Here is a 19,166-nt window from a genome sequence, read left to right as displayed (position 1 = left end):
GCTGTAGTCACTCAGAAGCAAGAACTAAGCAAGTTTTCACAACTGAATCACAATCTGCCCACTGCTGATGTCTATGCTCTGCTCTGCTCTGCTCTGCTCAGCCGCACTCACTCCCAGCTGCAAGTCGGTGGTTCTCTGCCTCTCTCTCTCAGACTCCCCCTCCCAAAGTGCCTCCCCCTCCCAAAACAGAAAAGCCACTGAAAAAGGGAAGAGGCTGGGAACAGTCCCGCCAACAGGCTTGGCTCTTCGTGACTGAACATATACACAACACTTACGCATCCACGCAAAAGAGGCAGAACACACAGCAAATGCCACGTGCTCACATCCACACCCACATCCAAACACCACATGCTCACATCCACACCTGCGCAACCCTCACTTGTTCAACTATCCCAGGCAGACCCCGTGTAACTAGGCCCTTGTTACCTTCTCCCCAGTCAGAGTCACCACATCCAGCGGACCATACATGAAGCGCCCAGTGAGGACTTGGGGTCTCCCCTCACACACAATGACATCGCTAGCACGGTGGTTTGCCGTGACGTTCTGAAAGAGCAGGAGCCAACAGGTTGTCATAACCTCACTCCATCAACAAGAACGTTCAACCATAGGACATGGATCTGCCCACAAAATGGCATCAACTGAGCTGGTCAGAGAATCCAACTATGCCAGCTCCCACTCCTTAGGAGAAACTCGTGCAGTGTCTGAAAGCATTTTTGGCAAGGTAGGGAGAAAGAGAAACCCTGCCACATGGTGGCTAATTGTTCCTATAAATCAGGAAGGGCACTCTCTGGCCCACTGGTCTAACCAAGCCTATGAAGGCTGCCCATCTGGCTTGCAGAGGGTGAGCCCCCCAGTGGGGCCCTCTGCCTCTCCTCAAGACCCACGCTCCCAGGCTGGAGGCGAAGGGGTGGAAATTGGCAAGAAGAATCCCCTTGCCACCTCTGCTCTCTGATCTGCCAATAGTGGGTGAGCAACATTCACGAGAATTCCCTTATCTCCAGTCTCAGATCAGAGATAGCAAGCAGACTGGAAAGTGGCAGCTTTGCTTTCCTTGCATCTTCTTCATAGTGGGAAAGAAGTGAGTCTGGGGAGTTCCTGGTGGCCGTGCTCAAAGCATGAGCCTGCCGAAGTGGTCAAGAGGCCCCAAATGACATCAAGGGGCACCCCCCCGCCCCCCCGTATCCGGTCTTCTCCATTCTTAAAGTTCGGGAAGGGATTCCAAATTTTATGCTCCCAACACACTTTGCAAATGATGCATCATGTACATAAAAGGATCCATTTCAGTTTGTAATTTGAAATGGTACGCGCTGGAGGAGTAAAGAGCAAGAGGAATCAGTGGACGGCTGGCAGTAAGGTAACATCTGTAAAGTCGCTCTGAAGGTTATTAGCTGCAAAGCAATAGGATGTGCCCGTCCATAGGTGCTTGCCAAGGCCAAAGCCAAAGTGTGCCAGCCTTAGCCATGTACGCGAGACAGGCAAGGCCCCTACCCTAACAAAAGACAGGAAGGCATACCCGGATCTTCACTTGCGTGCGCTTGCGCTGCCACTTCTCACGGGGAAATGCTGGGCTGTAGATGGAACTCTCCTCATTCTCCGTCACTTGGTGCTGCTCCGTCTCGATCACCTGCAGCCGCAGAACATCAGCCAAGGCATGGCTCCTGCTCGTTCAGCCCCAGGCGTAACATGCAGCCAACACCGAAGGGGGCAAATGCTTGACCCTCCACTTCTGTTTATCCCCCTCAAGCTTGCACAAAGCATCCTGAGGGGTATAAACAGCCTAGCAGGCATAGCTGCTGTGCCTCCCGTGCTCTGCTTATTGTCCTTGGTAGTGCTGACAGGAAACATAGGATGGAGGCTGTTTCAGCCCACATTATTCTAGAGGTGCTCCTGGCCCAGGGTGGCCTCCCTCATCCAACTCCTGCACCCCTTGCTTGAATCAGGAGCATAGAAAGCTGCCTGTCACTGGTCCGTCTTGCTCCATCAACAGTGACTGACACTAACTCTTTCCCAGGGTTCCAAGCAGGAGCTCTTCTGGTCCAACCCGGAGACGTGTCCTGGGGACTGGACCAGGGACATCCTGCATGCAGAGCTTGTGTCGCTCCACCACTGAGCCACAGTCCCACCCGCAGGGGAGTGGGGTGCCTCCCTTCTCTCCCTCAACTGCCAGATTTCCATCGGAACAGCGACAGCAGCCACCCAAGCCCCAGCACAGTGAGGCTTCCTCTTCCACCCCGCACCTTACCTGCAGTCCCCCTCGTACCTGGCGCAGGATGAAGGCAGCCACATCCGCACTCTCCCAGTAGCTGGCATGGAAAAGGTGAGGTAGGGTGATGGTGGGAAAGGCTGTCAGTGCCTCGGGACAGTAGAGAGAGTAGTCAATGCGCTTAGCTCCCCACCAACGATCCAGAACTAGACATGGAGGAAGGAGGCACAGTATTAGGGTGGCCCCATGGAAACATCTGCCCTATTCCTTTCCCCATTGTAGCTGTGAACTATGCCATGGCATGACTCGACTGCTTTTATTATGTGTGTCTTTTCCCATCTTCATTTTTTTCCAAATAAATAATGTCATCTCATTTTAGAGAAGCAAAGTACATGGAAAAAACCTGCTTTTCCCATCAGGATTTCATATATGTAGCCTTGCACAAGCCATACAAAAACAATGCAAGCATTAATAGGGACGCAGCAACATCTGCCACAACAGCCAATCCTTTACAAATACAGCCTAAGTACACAACAGCTTAATTAAGAGGCATTAAGCTTTGTTGTTTTTTAAAAAAGAATTTCAAGTGGAAAGCTTCGATGCGACATCTGAAATGCAGGAACGAAAGAGAAGTGAATGGTGCAGTACTAAGTCAGGGATCGCCATCTTCTTTGTTTCCATCTTTGTGTCATGAGTCAATAAACATTATGTGACAATAGTTGTGCATGGCATGGGATGAAGAGGCAACATCTGGTAGAACACACCGATAGCGAGCACGTTGCGCCCGAGTGCTGCACAAACACAGGCTCTGCTTTATTCCCTAATGCTCTAACTGGCCCATCTTCTTATGGAAGGCACACTGCGTGGACAGCCAAGGAAAGCACCAGCTAAGTAAAAATCCATTGAAGAGTCTCTGGCCTTCATGCCCTGCCAAGCCAAACTCTTTCTACGCCAACCTCTCCTTCAAAACAAGAGCCTCAAAGCAATCTAAAAAAAAAAAAAATCACCCAAAGCTCAAACTAGATTTTCCATTAAAATGTATTTTGTATTTAATCTGCAGGTTTTTAAAATCCAAAGAGGGGTTGCTAATGGGGGGTGGGGTTGCTAATAACTATTGCAGCAAGCATGGAGAAAGATCTGAAGCTTTGCTCCCCTCCTGCGGTCTATCCTCTGAAGCTGGCACTTCCTTGAAGGGGAAACTAACAGCCCCCCAGCCCTGGTGATCTGAAGTTATTTTTTTAAGCCCACACATTGAATGCAAGCACCCATTTAATAGCTTGTCTGGTTTAGCCTTACCTACCCACTCTTTTGTTTCAATTTATGAGTTCCATTTATTTCACTAAGCTCCTTACATTCTCTTAAGCAGAAGTGGCCAGGCTGTATGCTGACTGCGTCCTTTTACACTTTATCCACTGTATCACAGCTCTCCTTTGAATTAGCATGAGAGGAACAAGCCTGGTGGCTGGGGAGAGCCGGGGGCCTGAGAGGCACTTCAGAATGCAAGCCACACAAAGGGGGACAATACGGTCGAGCTATGGCATCACTGCGGAATTTGGCTGTGCCAGTCAAACATTTCCTTGGCAGCACAACAAACATTCAACCCTTCCAAAATGAACTCATTTGACTTGTAGACACAAGCATCATTGTTCAGGTTCCTTTCTGCAGTCAATATATTCAGAAAGGACAGTTCAATATATAATGAACTTCTCAGTGGGAAGTAATAGTTTTATTCACCAATATTTTAAGATACGAGGAGTGCAGGAAAGACACGTCCTTAGATTATACGTGACTGTGCATGCAACTGGTCAAATGGTTATATAAAACACTGTGTAACCTACTGTTTCTAATGAATAAAGGAGTACAAGCTCTATAATCACTGCTGCAAAACCCATAAAACATTCACTTAAAACACACATACACAAAGCCCAACACTGTTAAAATACTAAAGAGGGAAAACAACTGTCTCCAAATGGCCGCACATTAGCAACAACAGATATGCATGCCTAACGAACTGTGGTTGTGTGTAGACAAGTGGAGAGAGGAGAAGCAGGCAAGGGGCACTCACTCCTGACCACCTCGCTGGTGCTGGTCCCGGCGCTCTCGCTTGTGACGGCCTCGTTCCCTCTCCAGAAGCCTCCGAATGCCCCTGTCGGAGTAGGGGGAGTCACCAGGTCCATCTCGTCCATGAAGAGGGAAGAGTGACTCTGCAAGGCCTCCGCTGGGCCAAGGAGAAAAGCAAGCAGGAGTGAGCCTGCGATAGTCACGCACCTACCCCTCTCTTGTTCTCAATCTCCCCGCTCCCCACACCCTCCTGGCTGCTATTACCACCACAGGAAATAAGAATAAAAAGGTAACACAAATATCAGTCCAAGCAGGGGAAAATGTGACTGAACATTTTTTTCCTGTCAGTGGAAGGCAAGAGCAAACTTCTCTGGTTTGTAGCCCCAAAAGAACCAGGGAGGCTATTCCCTTCCTGCCTTCTTCCTCCTTCCTCTGTGAGCCTGTCACTTTCAGGTGCTGAATGGTCCGCTTACACACCACTTACACACATACATGGAAACACAGGAAAACAACTCTGAAGTTGGGGATGAGGCAACAAAATAAAGTGGTTGCAGAATGGACCATTATCATTCAGATTGCAGCAAGTGAACATTTTTAATGCTCTCTGCATAAGATTACCTGCTAATAGAACTTAAGCACAGAAAGGTTCTGGCTCATCCATTTGCCATTTAGGCCAAATTTCTATTTGTAGGGAGTGTTTAACAAAGGGAGCAAAACTGCCATTCTTCTGGCTGCAGCAGCAGGAGAGAGAGGCGGCGGGGCTGATGCCACCTGTTCTGCAGAGATACCAGCTCCACCATTCTCCCAGCTTCCGTTCAAGTGGGTCACTGTAACAACTATGTGCCTTTAAGAAATGATGCCTGAATGGGCTTGTTTCCCTCTTCCCTCCTCCTCCTTTCCTTTCATATCATATCTTTCAGATTGTAAGTCTTTTGTTTTCATAAGGTACTCTGGGAGCCTTTGCAGCTGAAGAACCATATACTGAAAATAAATAAATGTCAGTGCGTGTGTCCCCCACCCCACCCTGCATTCTGCTGCCTGTGAAGACCGGCTCCTGGGGGTCCCCTTCTGCAGTTGCAGCTCTCACGCCACAACAACACAGTGATGGGGACTGCTGCACCTTCTGGTATTCTCAGCACAGCAGAAGGCAGGACTCCTGTTATTCCTAAATGCAGGGGTGGACAACTTTCAGCCTTCCAGCTGCTTTGGTTACAGCTCCCATGACTGCTCACCAGTAGCTATGCCAGCTAGGGATGATGGGTGGTATACACCAAAACTTTTGCAAGGCAACAGCTTGCCTAAGGCTGCCTTAACAGAATGCTGGTATTCTCTTCTCCTCTGTGGTTCATGTTTAAAACCAGCCCTGCCAGTTCTGTGGTGCTGCAGTGCCTGAAAACCTAACCATGTCTCTGCAACTCTAGTGAAATACAGGACCACTGAACAACACGTCTCACAGGTCCCTCCATCTCTGGACCCCCACATCGCACTCCTGTAATGTAGTGTGTCCTCCTGCATCCCTCTTCCCCGGTGAGGCAGGAGCAACACGTCCCCAAGGACATCTAAGGCCGGCTCTTGCGGCACTTCCTCTCACCCAGTGAAGCCGATGAACCATCTCCTAGTGGATACTTCTGATAGCGGGGAACGCTGAAGGGGGGCATGGCGTGGAACTGCTGGGCCAGCAGAGGCTCCAGGCGGGAGGCACAGGGGTCGGCTGCATGGAACAGGTTGTAGATCTGTTCGCAGGCCGGGCGCATCTGGGCCACTGCAGAGGCAAGGGAAGGTTTGTGTGAAAAGCCTGCACCAACAACCAAGCAGGGAGAGGGAGGAGAGAAGGGAAGGGGGATGTAGTAGGCAGGAGGGGAGCAGAAAGGGGTTCTTACCATCCATGGCAGGCATCACTGTCTTGCGAAGGGCAAGGACCAGCCCCAGGGGTGAGCCAAACAAGAAGAAGCCAGACACCTTGAACTCCAGTTTCCCAACTGTGTTTGGCCCCTCAAACGTCTCTACTATGGAGGACGAGGAGTTACTGCTACAGCGAGGATCTCCTTCTGCCTCTGCGGCAGGCAAGCTCGCCTGCAGGCTAGGGACAGCAGGAAAAGACTCTGTTGATGCCGGGAAACAGCCCACTGCTCTCCCCCCAGGCCTACTCCCGGTATGAAGAGCACCTCTAAGATGTGCCTAGGCAGCCATTTGCAGTGCAGGCAGCGAAGTGAGAACCAAGTTCCGAGAATGTTGTCTCCCCCGCAATGTAAAACTGGGGAGTTCACTGAAGCACCACAGCCTGGACAGATGTCTCATGCTGTCTACCTTTCCTCCTCCATATCAGAGTCACCTTCAAAAAGGTAGTGAACCTGAAGCACTGTATCTATGCACCTTTTCACCTCAAGCACCTTGCTTGTTGATTTCTGTTACCAGACACTAGGCCAGCTTCTGCCAGACCCCAGCTACTGCATTAATTTCTATCAAGCTTTCGCCTTCCTCCCCTTTTCTGCGTGTTGCATCTCATTTATTGGGATATGGATATATGCCCAGATGCAGTTTCAGCATTATTTAGAAGCAGTGGGAAGTTAAAGGCATCCAAGAACTACTGTGAGGAGAAATATATGCATGTGAAGGGAATATACATGAAGATTAACAAGGATTACCTAGCAAGCTACCAATCAACAGATATTATGCTCCTATTCTTCCTTTTCCCTTGAAGGATTTTTTTTGCAGTAAGAAGAAGGAAGAAGGGGTGGTAAAACATAGGAAGCTTACAAGTGGAAGATGTCATAGTCTAAATCCCCACTAAAATTTTGTCAATGAGACAGGGGAGCCATGTAATAAAAGCCTGGTCTCGAAGCTACTCAAACATAAAGGGAATAAATATTCCTTGCTAGCAATGTTGTCAGTAAATATTTGTGAATTTTCAATGTTATAAGACAGCCTTCTGACCATGATATGTAATAAACTGCAGCTCTCAACTGTTCCAACCACCATGGCCATTGGCAATTGGAGTTGTAGTTCGACAAATCTAGAAGGCTGCGGAAAGGCTGTTTTGGCTATTTATAATCACTGAATGATTTATTCTAAATGCTGAGAGTGATTATATTTTAATTATCACTTGCTAATGTTTTCTTAGTCAAACAGCAGTAATTATGGCCTCGACAGTATAGGACAGGGTGGACAATTTGTGGCCCTCACCATGGGCTATGTTGGTTACTATTGAAGGGAGCTGAAGCCATCCAGAATTTTTGGTACTCATCCCTGGGTTAGAATTTCAGATTAAAGGGGATGCCCTGGGGCTGAAGCAGTGCGTTCTGCATGTACACCATAGGGTTGGAGGAATCTACTAAGAAAGGCCTCCTCTAAAAGCAGGCATTACACAGCGGTGCTCTAAAGAGTGCAATATTGATTGATCTCCCCTGCCTGATGGGTGCTAGTGTAACCCACCATTCCTGTCAATCATCTTCGCAGCCTTTCCTCCCACCTCCTTTCACCTGGACAAGAACTGCTGCTGCTGCAAAGAGTCGTTCTCCTGCACCGCAGTGTCACTGCGTTTCTGGGTGGGTGGGAGCGCTCCCGGCTCAGGGCTAGCACGCCCCATCCCCCCAAATGCCTCCGCCCTCTCGAGCAGGGGATCTCGCGACACAGATGTCTCTGGAGAAAGCAGATCAGCATTCTGAAAAAAAAGACAGAGCAGCAAGCTCAACTGAGGAGGTTCAAAAGCCTCTATTGTGAAACTACTCCTATTAAAAGGACACAAACTTCTCTAGTACTAGAGTTCACTAGGCCTCCAAACAGGTAAAAATCCAGGGGGCGGCTGATTGGGCATAGAACAAGAATGCCTTGGAAAGGAACTTTAGGTTGCCCCTTGTTACGGCCAAATAAAGAGAACCCTGTTGCTCTCACATCAAAGTTGTACTACTCCCTAACCTTAAAGCCACTTTGCCAACCTTCCTCCCTTTTTCAGCACCCAGGAAAGAAAAGAGGTGAATTTTAAGGCATGTGCAAGGAGACCTGTCCCTTGGCTCAGCCACTGACCATGCTGCCACGGCGGCTGCTCCCACGACTGCCTGACCCGCCAGCCCGACTATGGCACAGGGCATCAAAGGCCAGGATTCCCCCAACACAGTCCCCAATCAGCAGCACCTGGAAGGAGAAAAATGAATACATAGCTAGCAACCCATACAGTGGTAAGAAGCCCATGTCTTATTAGTGCAAGCACACAATCCAACAACTGTTAAAGCAAGCCCAGAGAGGTGGAATCCACTTTCTGCACTTTCTGCATCCTAGAACTAAGAATGTGGACTGGAATAGCCAAGAGCATCCTCAGGAGCTTGTGCTTCAGGTCCAGCTCTCCCTGTGTCTTGTTCAAAAATTCTACCATGGAATTAGAGCTATGAATGCCACAGAGGTCTTTGTTCAGCAAAGACCAGCACTGGTGATCTACTCCAGTGTTGCAGCTGCCCAATAGAATGGCGCACAACCTCTAACATGGTCTGATATGGAATCTCGAGAATCTGAGCTAGCATCATAAAAACAAAGCCAGGCCCTTAGGATTGTAGGGATATCCACAACATGGGCATCAAGCGATGTCTGCATTGTTTAACAGTTCCAGACCAAGGAACCTTGGATATTTGAGTTTTATAACAATGTAGAGATCATTCACCCTTCCCCAGACTACTAATCCCAGCCATTCCTTGGAGGAAGCCATGGGAGTCAAATTGGTTTAAATGTCTGGCACAGATAAGCCTTCATTAATCAGGAGGCAGTCCGGGTGGAGTTTCAAAGGGTCCATGTCTCTCTCTCATATATATAGTCCCAAATCTTCTGAATTCTGGCTTTCCTTTCTCCAAAGATGATGTTTAATTTTGTTTTAAAAGAAACAGAACCAGAAGAAATACAACTGGAACAAAAAGAATGACCACCACAACATGCGGGCTAAAATGATTAAAATACTGGTGCATTTGGGCCTCAGAAATTCAGGATTTTTCCTCACAATGTTTCAGATTCCTTCTGTTCCATGTCAACCCGGAGAATATCCAGTCCCCTCACCTGACCACAGAAGCCGATGCCATCAGGCGAGTGGATGAAATTGGCATAGGCCTGGTTGGTACGAGAAATGACAGTTGCAACAGCATTTTGGTAGCTGCCTGAAGAGGTGGCCAGGAGGGGCAAAGCCGCCAGTGGGATATGATCTTGGCTACTGGACAGACTGTCACCATCATGGCTGTAGGGGCTGAGTCTGGAGAAGGAGAGGAGAAAAATGATCAGGACGTGGCTCAGACCAAGTGTCCACTGACACCTAAACAAACCTCAGCAAAGAAGGTGCTTCGCCTCCTTGACGTTGGCTTGGAGCCAGCAGCCAGTCAGGCCACAGGAAACAAGAGGAACCCTCAGCACACAGTTTAAGAACTGCCCTTGGGCCAGCAGTCATTCTGAGACTGATGGTAAAAACTCCACCCCAACATAGAGCCCGGGGGTCAGACTGGATGGCCCGTGAGACCCCTTCTGACTCACTCTGTTGCTATGTTTCTATATCCAGAACTCCTGAGCTGCTGCAGGGAGGAGAGTCAAAACTATGGAACAGCATAATCAAGTGCGATGCCTGATGTAAGATCTCTAACTTTCACCCAAAACACAGTTCCTTGTCCTGGGCATGTCCTCACTCTCAGCTGCACACCATCCCTTTCAAGATCTTGTCTTCTCTCTCCCTCCAGGTACACTACCTCACAGTACAGACCTGGCCCTTTCCTTAGCAGCCCTACACCTGCCAAATGCCGGGGATGGACCCCCACAGAGCCTGCGTGTAGCATAAGCCACTGCTCTTGCTGAGCCCCTTCGCACTCAACCGCCCCAAGCTCTGCATTAGGCTGGCAGCGAGGGGCACAGCCTTGCCCCCTCCCACCTGTTGCCTGACAGCACGGGCTTCCTACTTAGAGACGAGGGCGTAGGCAGCTGCACAGATAGGCGGGCAAGGCACCAGGCGCAGCGCAATGTGCCCCAGAGCCTCAGGGAAGTGCAGACGAGTGACTGAGTCCAAGGTGGCAGTGAGCGTGTGCACGTCAGCCTGTTTGGAGCCTGGCTCTCCCACGCCCTGGTCTAGGATGTTGCCACTGTGGAGGATCAGGAAGAGCGCGTGGATGCGGCATGTCCTGGAGAGGTCTTCTGAGCCAGCCTATGAAGAGAGACATGGACAAGAGTGAGGGCCTAGTTGTAATGATCTGTTCTGGACACCACACAGACAAGACTGAAAAGGGTTCAGAAGGATGATCCAGGGACTGGAAACAAAGTCCTGTGAGGAGAGGTTGAGAGAACTGGGCCTCTTTAGCCTCAAGAAGAAAAGAGTAAGGGGTGATATGATAGCACTCTACAAGGACTTGAAAGGCTGCTGCAAAGAGGAGACAGGATCGCTTCTTGATCATCCCAGAGTGAAAGACTTGGAATAATGGGTTCAAATTTGAGAAAGCCAGATTCCAGCCAGAGAGCAGGAAAACCGCTTCCTGGCTATTAGAGCAGTGCAACAATGGAACCCATGACCTGGGGATGTTGTGGGCTCTCCCACACTAGAGGCATTCAAGATGCAGCTAGACAGCCATCTGAGAGGGACACTTTAACTTGGAGTCCTGCATTGAGCAGGTGGTTGAACCCGACGGCCCCTTCCAACTCTACTACTCTATGACTGTTATCACTCAAGCCAGGACAGAAGAATTAAATCATGCAGTCCAGCCAGGATTCTGGAACAGTGGCTTAAGAGATGATAACACCAGCGCCAGAAGCACAAGTCCTTTCCTGTGATTTTGTACCACAGCTCTGAAAATACGAAAGTGGGAAGAAAGCCTGGTGGAGATGGGCTTGCTCACCTCTGGTGGGCCAGGTGCAGTGATCACATCACTATCTTGCTTGGCTGCTCCAGCAGCATCAACTGCAAAAATAAGATATATGAATGAGTGGCACTGGGAAGAGAAGGAAAGAAAAGCAGCGACAGGGCATGAAACATAACAATCACAGCTGAAGATGGAAGGAAGCAGAGTGGACCACACAGTGATTCTACAAGGGACAGAGACAGACAGAGCTCTGTCACCATCACCCAATGCTCTTGCAACTGTAAGCAGAGAAGTCCAGGAATCTGCATGGCTATGGCTGGGCTGCAAAAGATGGAACTTAATGCTGAACAGAGAAGGAAACAGCATGCCCTTTGGCCTTTTTTAAATAGCAAGTTTCTGAACCATTGGTGCCAGAGAAAAATATCAAGATACACTGGCTGTTTTTCCCAAAAGGGTGGAAAATGGGCATAGTCCAGATGTGAATTCCAATGGGCAGTGAAAAAAAGAATGTAGCTATTTTCATTTCATATCCTTCTGCCTTTTACAGTTGAAAGGGGAAAAAATAAGAACATGGTATTGAAAATCCTTTTAAATATGTACCACATTTCTAAATGTTCTAACTGTATGATTAAATTGTATGAACTGAGCATAAGAAACCAAAAACATATATCTAGACAAACATGACCTATTTTTAGAATGCATGCCATTTGCAGGATTTATGATGGGTGGTCACCGAGTTTGGAATCCCTTGGCAGAGATTCCAGAAGGCCCAATCAAAGACAGCTGGACACACCCAAAGTCCCTTTCTATGTGGTACGTGAACTGCTCTCTCACCAAGAACATCGTCTGGCTCACTGGGTCGCTCCAGAGTGTCGAGAAAGTCATTTGAGTTCCACTTTGTTATTTCCTTGGCAAAAACATCATCGCTGTCTGAGAAATCCTCTGGGGAAGGAAAAGTTATTGAAAGGCTAGAGTACAGAACATGCCACCACACCCACCACCGTTACCTCCACAGGTCACAGAGAGGAGACAGACTTTAAGGACAGGATGGAGGCGTTGTGTCCATCTAGTCCAGAACCATCTACTCTGTCTGGCAACAGCTCTCTGCATTCTCATGCAGGAGTCCTTGCTAACTTGCTACCTGTGATCTTTAAGCAACAACTGAAGAATGAATGCCCCAAGTCCAATTTCTGGTATCTCTAAGGAGGACTGGGAACACCTTGTCTCCAAATGTTGGCGAGGTTCTGCCCACCAGCACAGAGCAGCAATGGCCATGCCGATATGAACTGCCCAACACATCTGGAGAGCACCAGGCTGTGGAACTCTGATGTAGATGATATTGAGTTAAAAGAACCAGTAATATGATTCAGTATGAGGCAGCTTCCTAGATTTCCTACAAATGTGGAACATTATACATTCAAAAGCTCACATTTTACCAAAAGAAGGGCTTTGCTGGATTAGATCAGAAGCCTAACAAGTCCAGCATTCTGTTCACACAGTAGCCCACCAGGGACCTGTGGGAAACTCACACGTAGGACTTAATCACAACAGGACCCTCATGTTTGTGTTCTCTAGCAACTGGTACACAGAAGTATACTCCCTCCGGTACTCAAGATAATATACAGGCCCCTGAAAGCCGGGCTCTGCACGCCTGGAGTAGCAGCTGCCAGAACCATCAGCTACAGGCACCCACCGGGGACCTTTCAACTCTCAGGCCTCTCAGATGCACACACACAATGCTCCTCTGTTCAGCAGTACATACCATGCGCATCAAAGAATTCCTCCTCAGAACTGTTCTCAGAGTCCCGCGCAATGTTTTGCATCCGCCACTCTGATAGGCTGTGGGGAGACACTGCAGCTGTGGAGAGACGCATCAAGCACAGAAGGATCAGGACAACGATTTTTACAGAACTCTTTCCGAGGATGCCAGCAGGAAGCAGAGAGTCACCTCAGACAGGACGCAAACCTCCTTCACTCCCAGAATTCCCATATGAGAATAAATAGGGATGCTTCCAGACAAATGCCTCTTAGCAGCAATCATGAAAAGGCACTGCACAGCTATTTCATCTTTCCCCCCTTAATGACTTTCTGGTAAGAAAAATGATGGGTGAGGCAGTGTGGGGTGAAGAAAGAGGGATTTACACATGGAAACTGTTATTTCAACACACACATACCCACAAAATTCTGTGTCTGAGGCAGGGCAATTGCATAATAAAAGGCTTGACCAGAAGCACCTACAAAAGCCCTCTCCCTACAAGCCACAGTCAGCTTCTTCTCATAGGCTGTGCAAAGAGCCACTGGAATGGCTTCTCCCTCGTTGCAACAGTGACCTTCTGAATCAGGAGCCTACTTTTGTACAGATAAGAAGGGGAAGCCTTTCCATCTGGAGCTTGCTTTTTGCAGTTTCACTCTTTTCTGATTGCAGCAGCTTCCTCTCATATAAGAGAAATGAGTGTTGAAATTGACTAACCAGACTGAAAACAAGTGCCAGAGTAACCAATTTCGCAAGGTAACTTCTGCACTTCTCCTGCCACTGTTCCCCCATACATTTCAAAGATGACATGTGTTCATATGGTAAATCCCCATACACTCCTGTGCTATTTTTCTAAGAACGGGGGGACCAAATATGAGAAGGACTGATTCCGTCAAGGAAGACATAACGCTAAGCGCTGAGTGGGGCTGTCCAGGCCAGGGCGTTCTGGGGGGTATTCCTTCACAGGGCCGCCATAAATCAGAGACACCTTGTTGGCACATAACAACAAAGGGGGGAGTGGCAAAGGAGAGGTGACGAACAAAAGGTGTGCTACCATAATGGACACTATCCAATAGTTGCCCCTAACCATCCGTCTCTCAAATGTACACATGTAAACACTATAACACCAGAAAAATGACCAAACAATTCAATGATATTTTGATAAAGTATTCCTAATGTGCCTCAGGGAAAGCAAACACCTTCTGGGGTTACTATCCAGTCCACTTTCTACAGGAAGATCCATCCTGACCCCCAATATGGGAATCAGCTAACCCAGCATAAAGCTAGGCTGATCTGTGGTCAGGAAACCAGTGGTGGCTCTTCACCACCGGCATGGACCTCCAGTGGCACTTATGCAAGGAGCAGGAAAAGACGCGTGAGGCGCTCCCCCCCACCCCCCGCTGCAGGGCGGCCTGTCATTCGTGCCTGCTGCAGGGATTACCCACCACCATGCTGAGAAGAGTATGAAGAGCGAGAGGATGTTGACCACTGCTTGGCAAATGGATCGTCTGGAGAGGCATCAGGAGCCCTCAGGGTGTCGACTCGGTCCTGTTTCTCATGGCCACCCATCTCGGCTGGGTGTTCAGGACTGGGTACCGCAGGGCCTGTTTCAGGCTCCACGCACGTTGCCATCTTCTGAGCCAGCATGCGTGCCGTCTCCTCCTCCAGCCTCCGGATGTCATCCATGGTGAGATCTATCCATTCATCTTGCCAACACCAAGCTTGGCGGTGTGCCCGCAGCATCACTTTCCGTAGTCCTGCATGGGATGTCCATTGCTGAGATGACACAGGTCTTTCCCAGAAACTGCAGCTATAAAACCGTAACTTTACCCTCCATTAATTTGATTGATGAACAGACCTGGCTTCAGCTCCCAAGGCATTAAGGGATATTACAGTTCAGTCCATGAGCAGTGTCCTCCATGCGTTTTCTCACAGCTAAGGAAAGCCTGCAGGCATGAATGGGGAAACTCCAGCCCACCAGAGTTCCCCATCTGGCCCTCAAACTTCTTTCAGAGGCCCTGCCCTACTTTCTCCAGCCCTGGCAGGAAATTGCCACTCTTTATTTCTGACCAATAATCCAAGATAAGAGCAGATCCAAAAGCAATGCATATTAATTACTCTTCCTTTAGAATGCCTTTAAAATGTAAAATATTTGAAAGAGTGAAGTATTTAAAAATGAGCACCTAACTGCTTTGCATGCCTGAACGCTGCTGCACTGGGGTGAACTACCAAGCAGACACGCAGAGAATTGAGTAGTGCTTTGTCAGGCTAATGAGGAAATGTCCAAATTGGACACTGGGCTGTGCCCACTGAGCTTTAGTTTTGCCTACCTTGTTATTAGCCATACCCTTGTGCCCTTAGCCTGCCACTTGCTGCCCCATCCTAAGACCCTTCCCAAATGGAAATTCAGCCCTGTGCCACAAAAGGTTTCTTGCCCCTCCAGCAAGACTCTCTTTCAGATTGATAGGGGTTAGTGAATTGGGAGCAGACTGTGGGACTGCATGCTCCTTCCCCTTGTGCACGTGGATTCCCCTTATAGAATCACAGAATAGCAGAGCTGGAAGGGGCCAAGAAGGCCACTGGGTCCAGTTCCCTGCTCTTGCAGGTCACCATGTTATACCGTCCCACTCAGATTACTGTCCTGTTTCTTTTTGAAACCCTCCACAACCTTGTTTTCACATGATCTTCAACCATTACCAACCCAGGCTAAACTGAGATTGGGTGCATTCCAAAACTCACTATGGAAGACTGCTTTTAACACCATTTTACTGTGGCAGGGGGCAGAGTGTACTTTATTATTATTTTTATACTTATGTATGAAAGGGAGAAGGGGAAAGAATGGGGCTGATCCATAGTTTAGCCGTAAGGCTGAACCAAGCCGAAGACAAAATGCACGATTTGCATAGGCTTTGTAAGAAATATCCATGAGTAAAGAATAGGAAAAAACCTAATCACCTATTGACATATTGGAGCTACCCTTTATCTGAAGGCAGCACATCTTCACTATAACAGCTCATGTCACTGGGGGCAACTACTAAACAACATAATGGTAAACAAATTAAGCATGCTGCTTCCGCTAAGTTTCTGTCTAGTCAGTCTCTTTCCCAGCATGACTTCCTGTTCTTAACATACCAAATGATAACCCCACTCTATGAAGTTTCTCACTGCAGACAGGGACTGCAGTCAAGAAATTAAAAGATGCTTGCTCCTGGGGAGGAAAGCTGTGGCAAATCTAGACAGCATACTAAAAAGCAGAGACATCACCCTGCCAACAAAAGTACGTATAGTCAAGGCTATGGTTTTCCCAGTTGCAATGTATGGCTGTGAAAGCTGGACCATAAGGAAGGCTGAGCGCCAAAGGATTGAGGCCTTTGAATTGTGGTGCTGCAGGAGACTCCTGCGCGTCCCTTGGACCGCAGGGCGATCAAACCGGTCAGCCCTAGAGGAGATCAACCCTGATTGCTCTTTAGGAGGCCAGATACTGAAGATGAAACTCAAATACTTCGGCCACCTCATGAGAAGGAAGGACTCCCTGGAGAAGAGCCTAATGCTGGGAACAATAGATGGCAAAAGAAGAAGGGGACGGCAGAGGATGAGGTGGCTGGATGGAGTCACTGGGGGAGTTGGTGTGAGCTTAAGTGGACACCGGGGGATGGTGGAGGACAGGAAGGCCTGGAGGAATGTTGTCCATGGGGTCACGAAGGGTCGGACATGACTTCGCAACTAACAACAAATGAAGTTTCTATCAAGTCAACTTCTAGCTGGTTTAAAAAAATTCTCACAGATGATGATTCCAATTTGAAGACATTTTTAAATATCTACAGCTCTGTGCTCAAATCATGAAGTGAGGAATGCATAAACACTTTACAGAAGGCCCTTGCCTATCCCATAACCCTTCATCCTGGTCATGCACGGCATTAATGTGCAGTGACAGAAGGTTAAGTAAGCAGGCAGTGAACATTTTCCTAATTTTGCTACTGGAAATTGCTGTGTAAGTTAGGTATCTATTCAGTATCTCCCAGGAGCTAATTTGCAGAGACTGCTCACCTAAATCTTTTTGGAAAGAGAGGTTCTACTCCTAATTTGTGATTAAGAACTTCTATTTATCAACATGCACACTTTGGATAAGATTGTAGCATTTCACGCGTCTTACAATTTGCACCCATCAACCATGTCTAGGCATAATAGTCAACCATTATTTCGTCTTGCCTCTATTGTGTCATATCCATAACCACTTGCTCAGTGCAGAATGACTGGAAGGAATGTAAGGTGGACGGCATTCCCTACATGCTCACCTACATCATGGATGAACTGTTCAATCTTGGACTGCATGCCCCAGTAGCGGAACTCCACCTTACAAAGCTTGTAAGCACACATGAAAGGCCCAGAAGCTGCATTCTCCAGCCAGTCGTCTCCCAGAGGTCCACGACCTGTCTTGACTGAGTGGTAAAGCCGTGGATCTTCCTCCGCTTTGTACTCACTGGGTGAGATGGGGTCCCGCACAATGTCAATGGTGTCTGTGGATAAGAGGGATGGAAGTTGAATGGGAAGTATGCACTCATCTCCATTAGCATCAAAGGGCCTTTCTTCAGAGTCTCCAGCTGCCCTTCTGCATCACAGCTTGTTCAGATCCTCAGCAAATATATGCTTTTGCCCCTTCCTCAATTCATCAACACCACTTCCCGTCTCTCTTGCCAGCAGAAGTCCATCCTCGTCTCCTGGATGCTAATACCCACAGAAGGAGTGCTGAACCTCTCCCAGCCAGAAGGACCAATTCCATGAGACCTGGGGGTCTCATTTGGGGGGTGGGCATGCACATACTGCATATTTTAGCTTAGTTTTAGCCTCTAATTCTTGGGAGAGACATTCCAACCTTTGAGAAGGTAGCAGGGAAACATGCAAATGCTGGGATTGGTGGTTGGGGTCAGAGAAAGGGTATGCTGTCATTTGAGGAACTCTATAGGGTCAGATTAAGACCTCAGAAGGGGCAGATTTGGCCCCTAGACCTGGGCTTGTGCACCCCTGCCCTGTAGGAAAGGCACAAAAGAAGCCATGAATTAGATGTATGTAATTCTGTGATCACCTGAGTTAGCTTACCCTGGTCCCCAAAAATATCATCAGATACCACTCATTAACCTTTTCCACCCTCCCAATGCTTAGCTGCTCAGCATGTCCAATGAAATGTTCCACAATGTTCCATATGACACAAAGGATCATAGACTGCTCCATGTTGGAATTCTCACCCAGAATCCTTTGCCTGCGCTCTACAGCACTTAGGTTGAAGATATTGGTCTGTTTCCCAGCATCCGGCCGGTAATAGGTCTCAATCTCAATAGAAAATTTCTCCACAAAGGGGCAGGTGTATCTGTAGGGGAAAAGGGGTGAAACTGACAGCTCTGCCCTACCAAGCTTGCAGCATCAAACCTATTCTTCTTGTAGGACAGCTGTGTCTCTTCAGCCCTCACTTTCCCGGCTCCTTGTCTTTTTCCCTCCCAAGGTTCACCCTCTTTACCTGGTACGGGTGTAGGGATAGGCGTTCCAGGACTCCTCTTCCACCTGCAGAGCTGCCTTGGGTAGGAGGGCACGGAACCAGCTGGGGATGTGAGAGCCCACGTGGTAGATCTTGTGTGTATATTGACCGCTCCCGCCTGGGCCATCGCTGTAGGGCCGGTTGGACAGGATCTCAACCCCACTGCCCTCGCCACTCGACTCCTCACGGCTTTTCTTCTGGGAAGCAGGAGAGCCAGCCCTGCTCAGCCTGGGCCCCAAAACACCTCTCACCCTTCGACCCTGCTCACACTCTTGCATCCCTCATCCCTGCCAGTTTCTGGCCCCGCCAACCTGGCTGATGGCAGGGCTCCTGCAAGCCACAGGCCCCCATCACACAGACCCCCCATCAGCTTTGCGCTTTCTATTTCATCCCATCCAGAACTGCTGTTACCTGGATCATGTAGAGCTGGGCCACCTGGTACTCGGTCAGGCTCATGGGCAGCAGGATGTGATATTCCTTGATCAGCATTTTGACAGTCAGGCCCTGCGAGTTGAGACAGAACAGGAAATAAGCTGTGCTTCGCCCAGCCTGGGGAAGGAGACCTATGCAAATAGGACATCGCTTAAAATGTGCGTGATGCAGGGAAAATGTGGCTCAACTGCAAAGGAAGGCCTGAGACAACGGAAGGTATCTGTGATCTGGACATCACATGCCTACCACAACTTCCCTCCAGCAAAGGGATCTCGTGTGCATGCAAGGGATGTTTCACCCCACAGGCTATGGCAATAATTGGTTTTCACCTGAATGCTTCTTGCATCACCCAGACTGTTTCAGGGTTTTTTTTTTTTT

The 19,166-nt window shown here is 48.6% G+C and overlaps 1 protein-coding gene across 3 annotated transcripts in view; it reads right to left on the bottom strand.

The window, feature by feature from the left end:
- Positions 1-6: 6 nt before the first annotated feature.
- Positions 7-19,166, bottom strand: part of PITPNM1 (phosphatidylinositol transfer protein membrane associated 1) — a 22,777-nt gene continuing 3,617 nt past the window's right edge. For all 3 annotated transcript variants that reach the window (XM_044422738.1, XM_044422741.1, XM_044422739.1), the window contains exons 2-19: positions 18,768-18,860; positions 18,339-18,553; positions 18,070-18,191; positions 17,122-17,343; positions 14,272-14,583; positions 12,836-12,931; positions 11,908-12,015; positions 11,110-11,171; positions 10,183-10,424; positions 9,302-9,491; positions 8,288-8,395; positions 7,744-7,925; positions 6,145-6,344; positions 5,856-6,026; positions 4,269-4,421; positions 2,261-2,409; positions 1,514-1,624; positions 7-543 (exon numbers count right to left, since the gene is read on the bottom strand). In XM_044422738.1, coding sequence (XP_044278673.1) covers positions 412-543; positions 1,514-1,624; positions 2,261-2,409; positions 4,269-4,421; positions 5,856-6,026; positions 6,145-6,344; positions 7,744-7,925; positions 8,288-8,395; positions 9,302-9,491; positions 10,183-10,424; positions 11,110-11,171; positions 11,908-12,015; positions 12,836-12,931; positions 14,272-14,583; positions 17,122-17,343; positions 18,070-18,191; positions 18,339-18,553; positions 18,768-18,845 — 2,853 coding nt within the window. In that variant the 5' untranslated portion in view covers positions 18,846-18,860 and the 3' untranslated portion in view covers positions 7-411. The remainder of the gene's footprint in view (positions 544-1,513; positions 1,625-2,260; positions 2,410-4,268; positions 4,422-5,855; positions 6,027-6,144; positions 6,345-7,743; positions 7,926-8,287; positions 8,396-9,301; positions 9,492-10,182; positions 10,425-11,109; positions 11,172-11,907; positions 12,016-12,835; positions 12,932-14,271; positions 14,584-17,121; positions 17,344-18,069; positions 18,192-18,338; positions 18,554-18,767; positions 18,861-19,166) is intronic.

The sequence above is a fragment of the Varanus komodoensis genome, unplaced genomic scaffold (genome assembly GCF_004798865.1).
Source record: "Varanus komodoensis strain SLA01 unplaced genomic scaffold, ASM479886v1 scaffold134, whole genome shotgun sequence".
NCBI classification, from domain to species: Eukaryota; Metazoa; Chordata; class Lepidosauria; order Squamata; family Varanidae; genus Varanus; species Varanus komodoensis.
The sequence above is the reverse complement of the archived record's forward strand: the minus strand, read 5'-3'. Positions and strand labels throughout refer to the sequence as shown.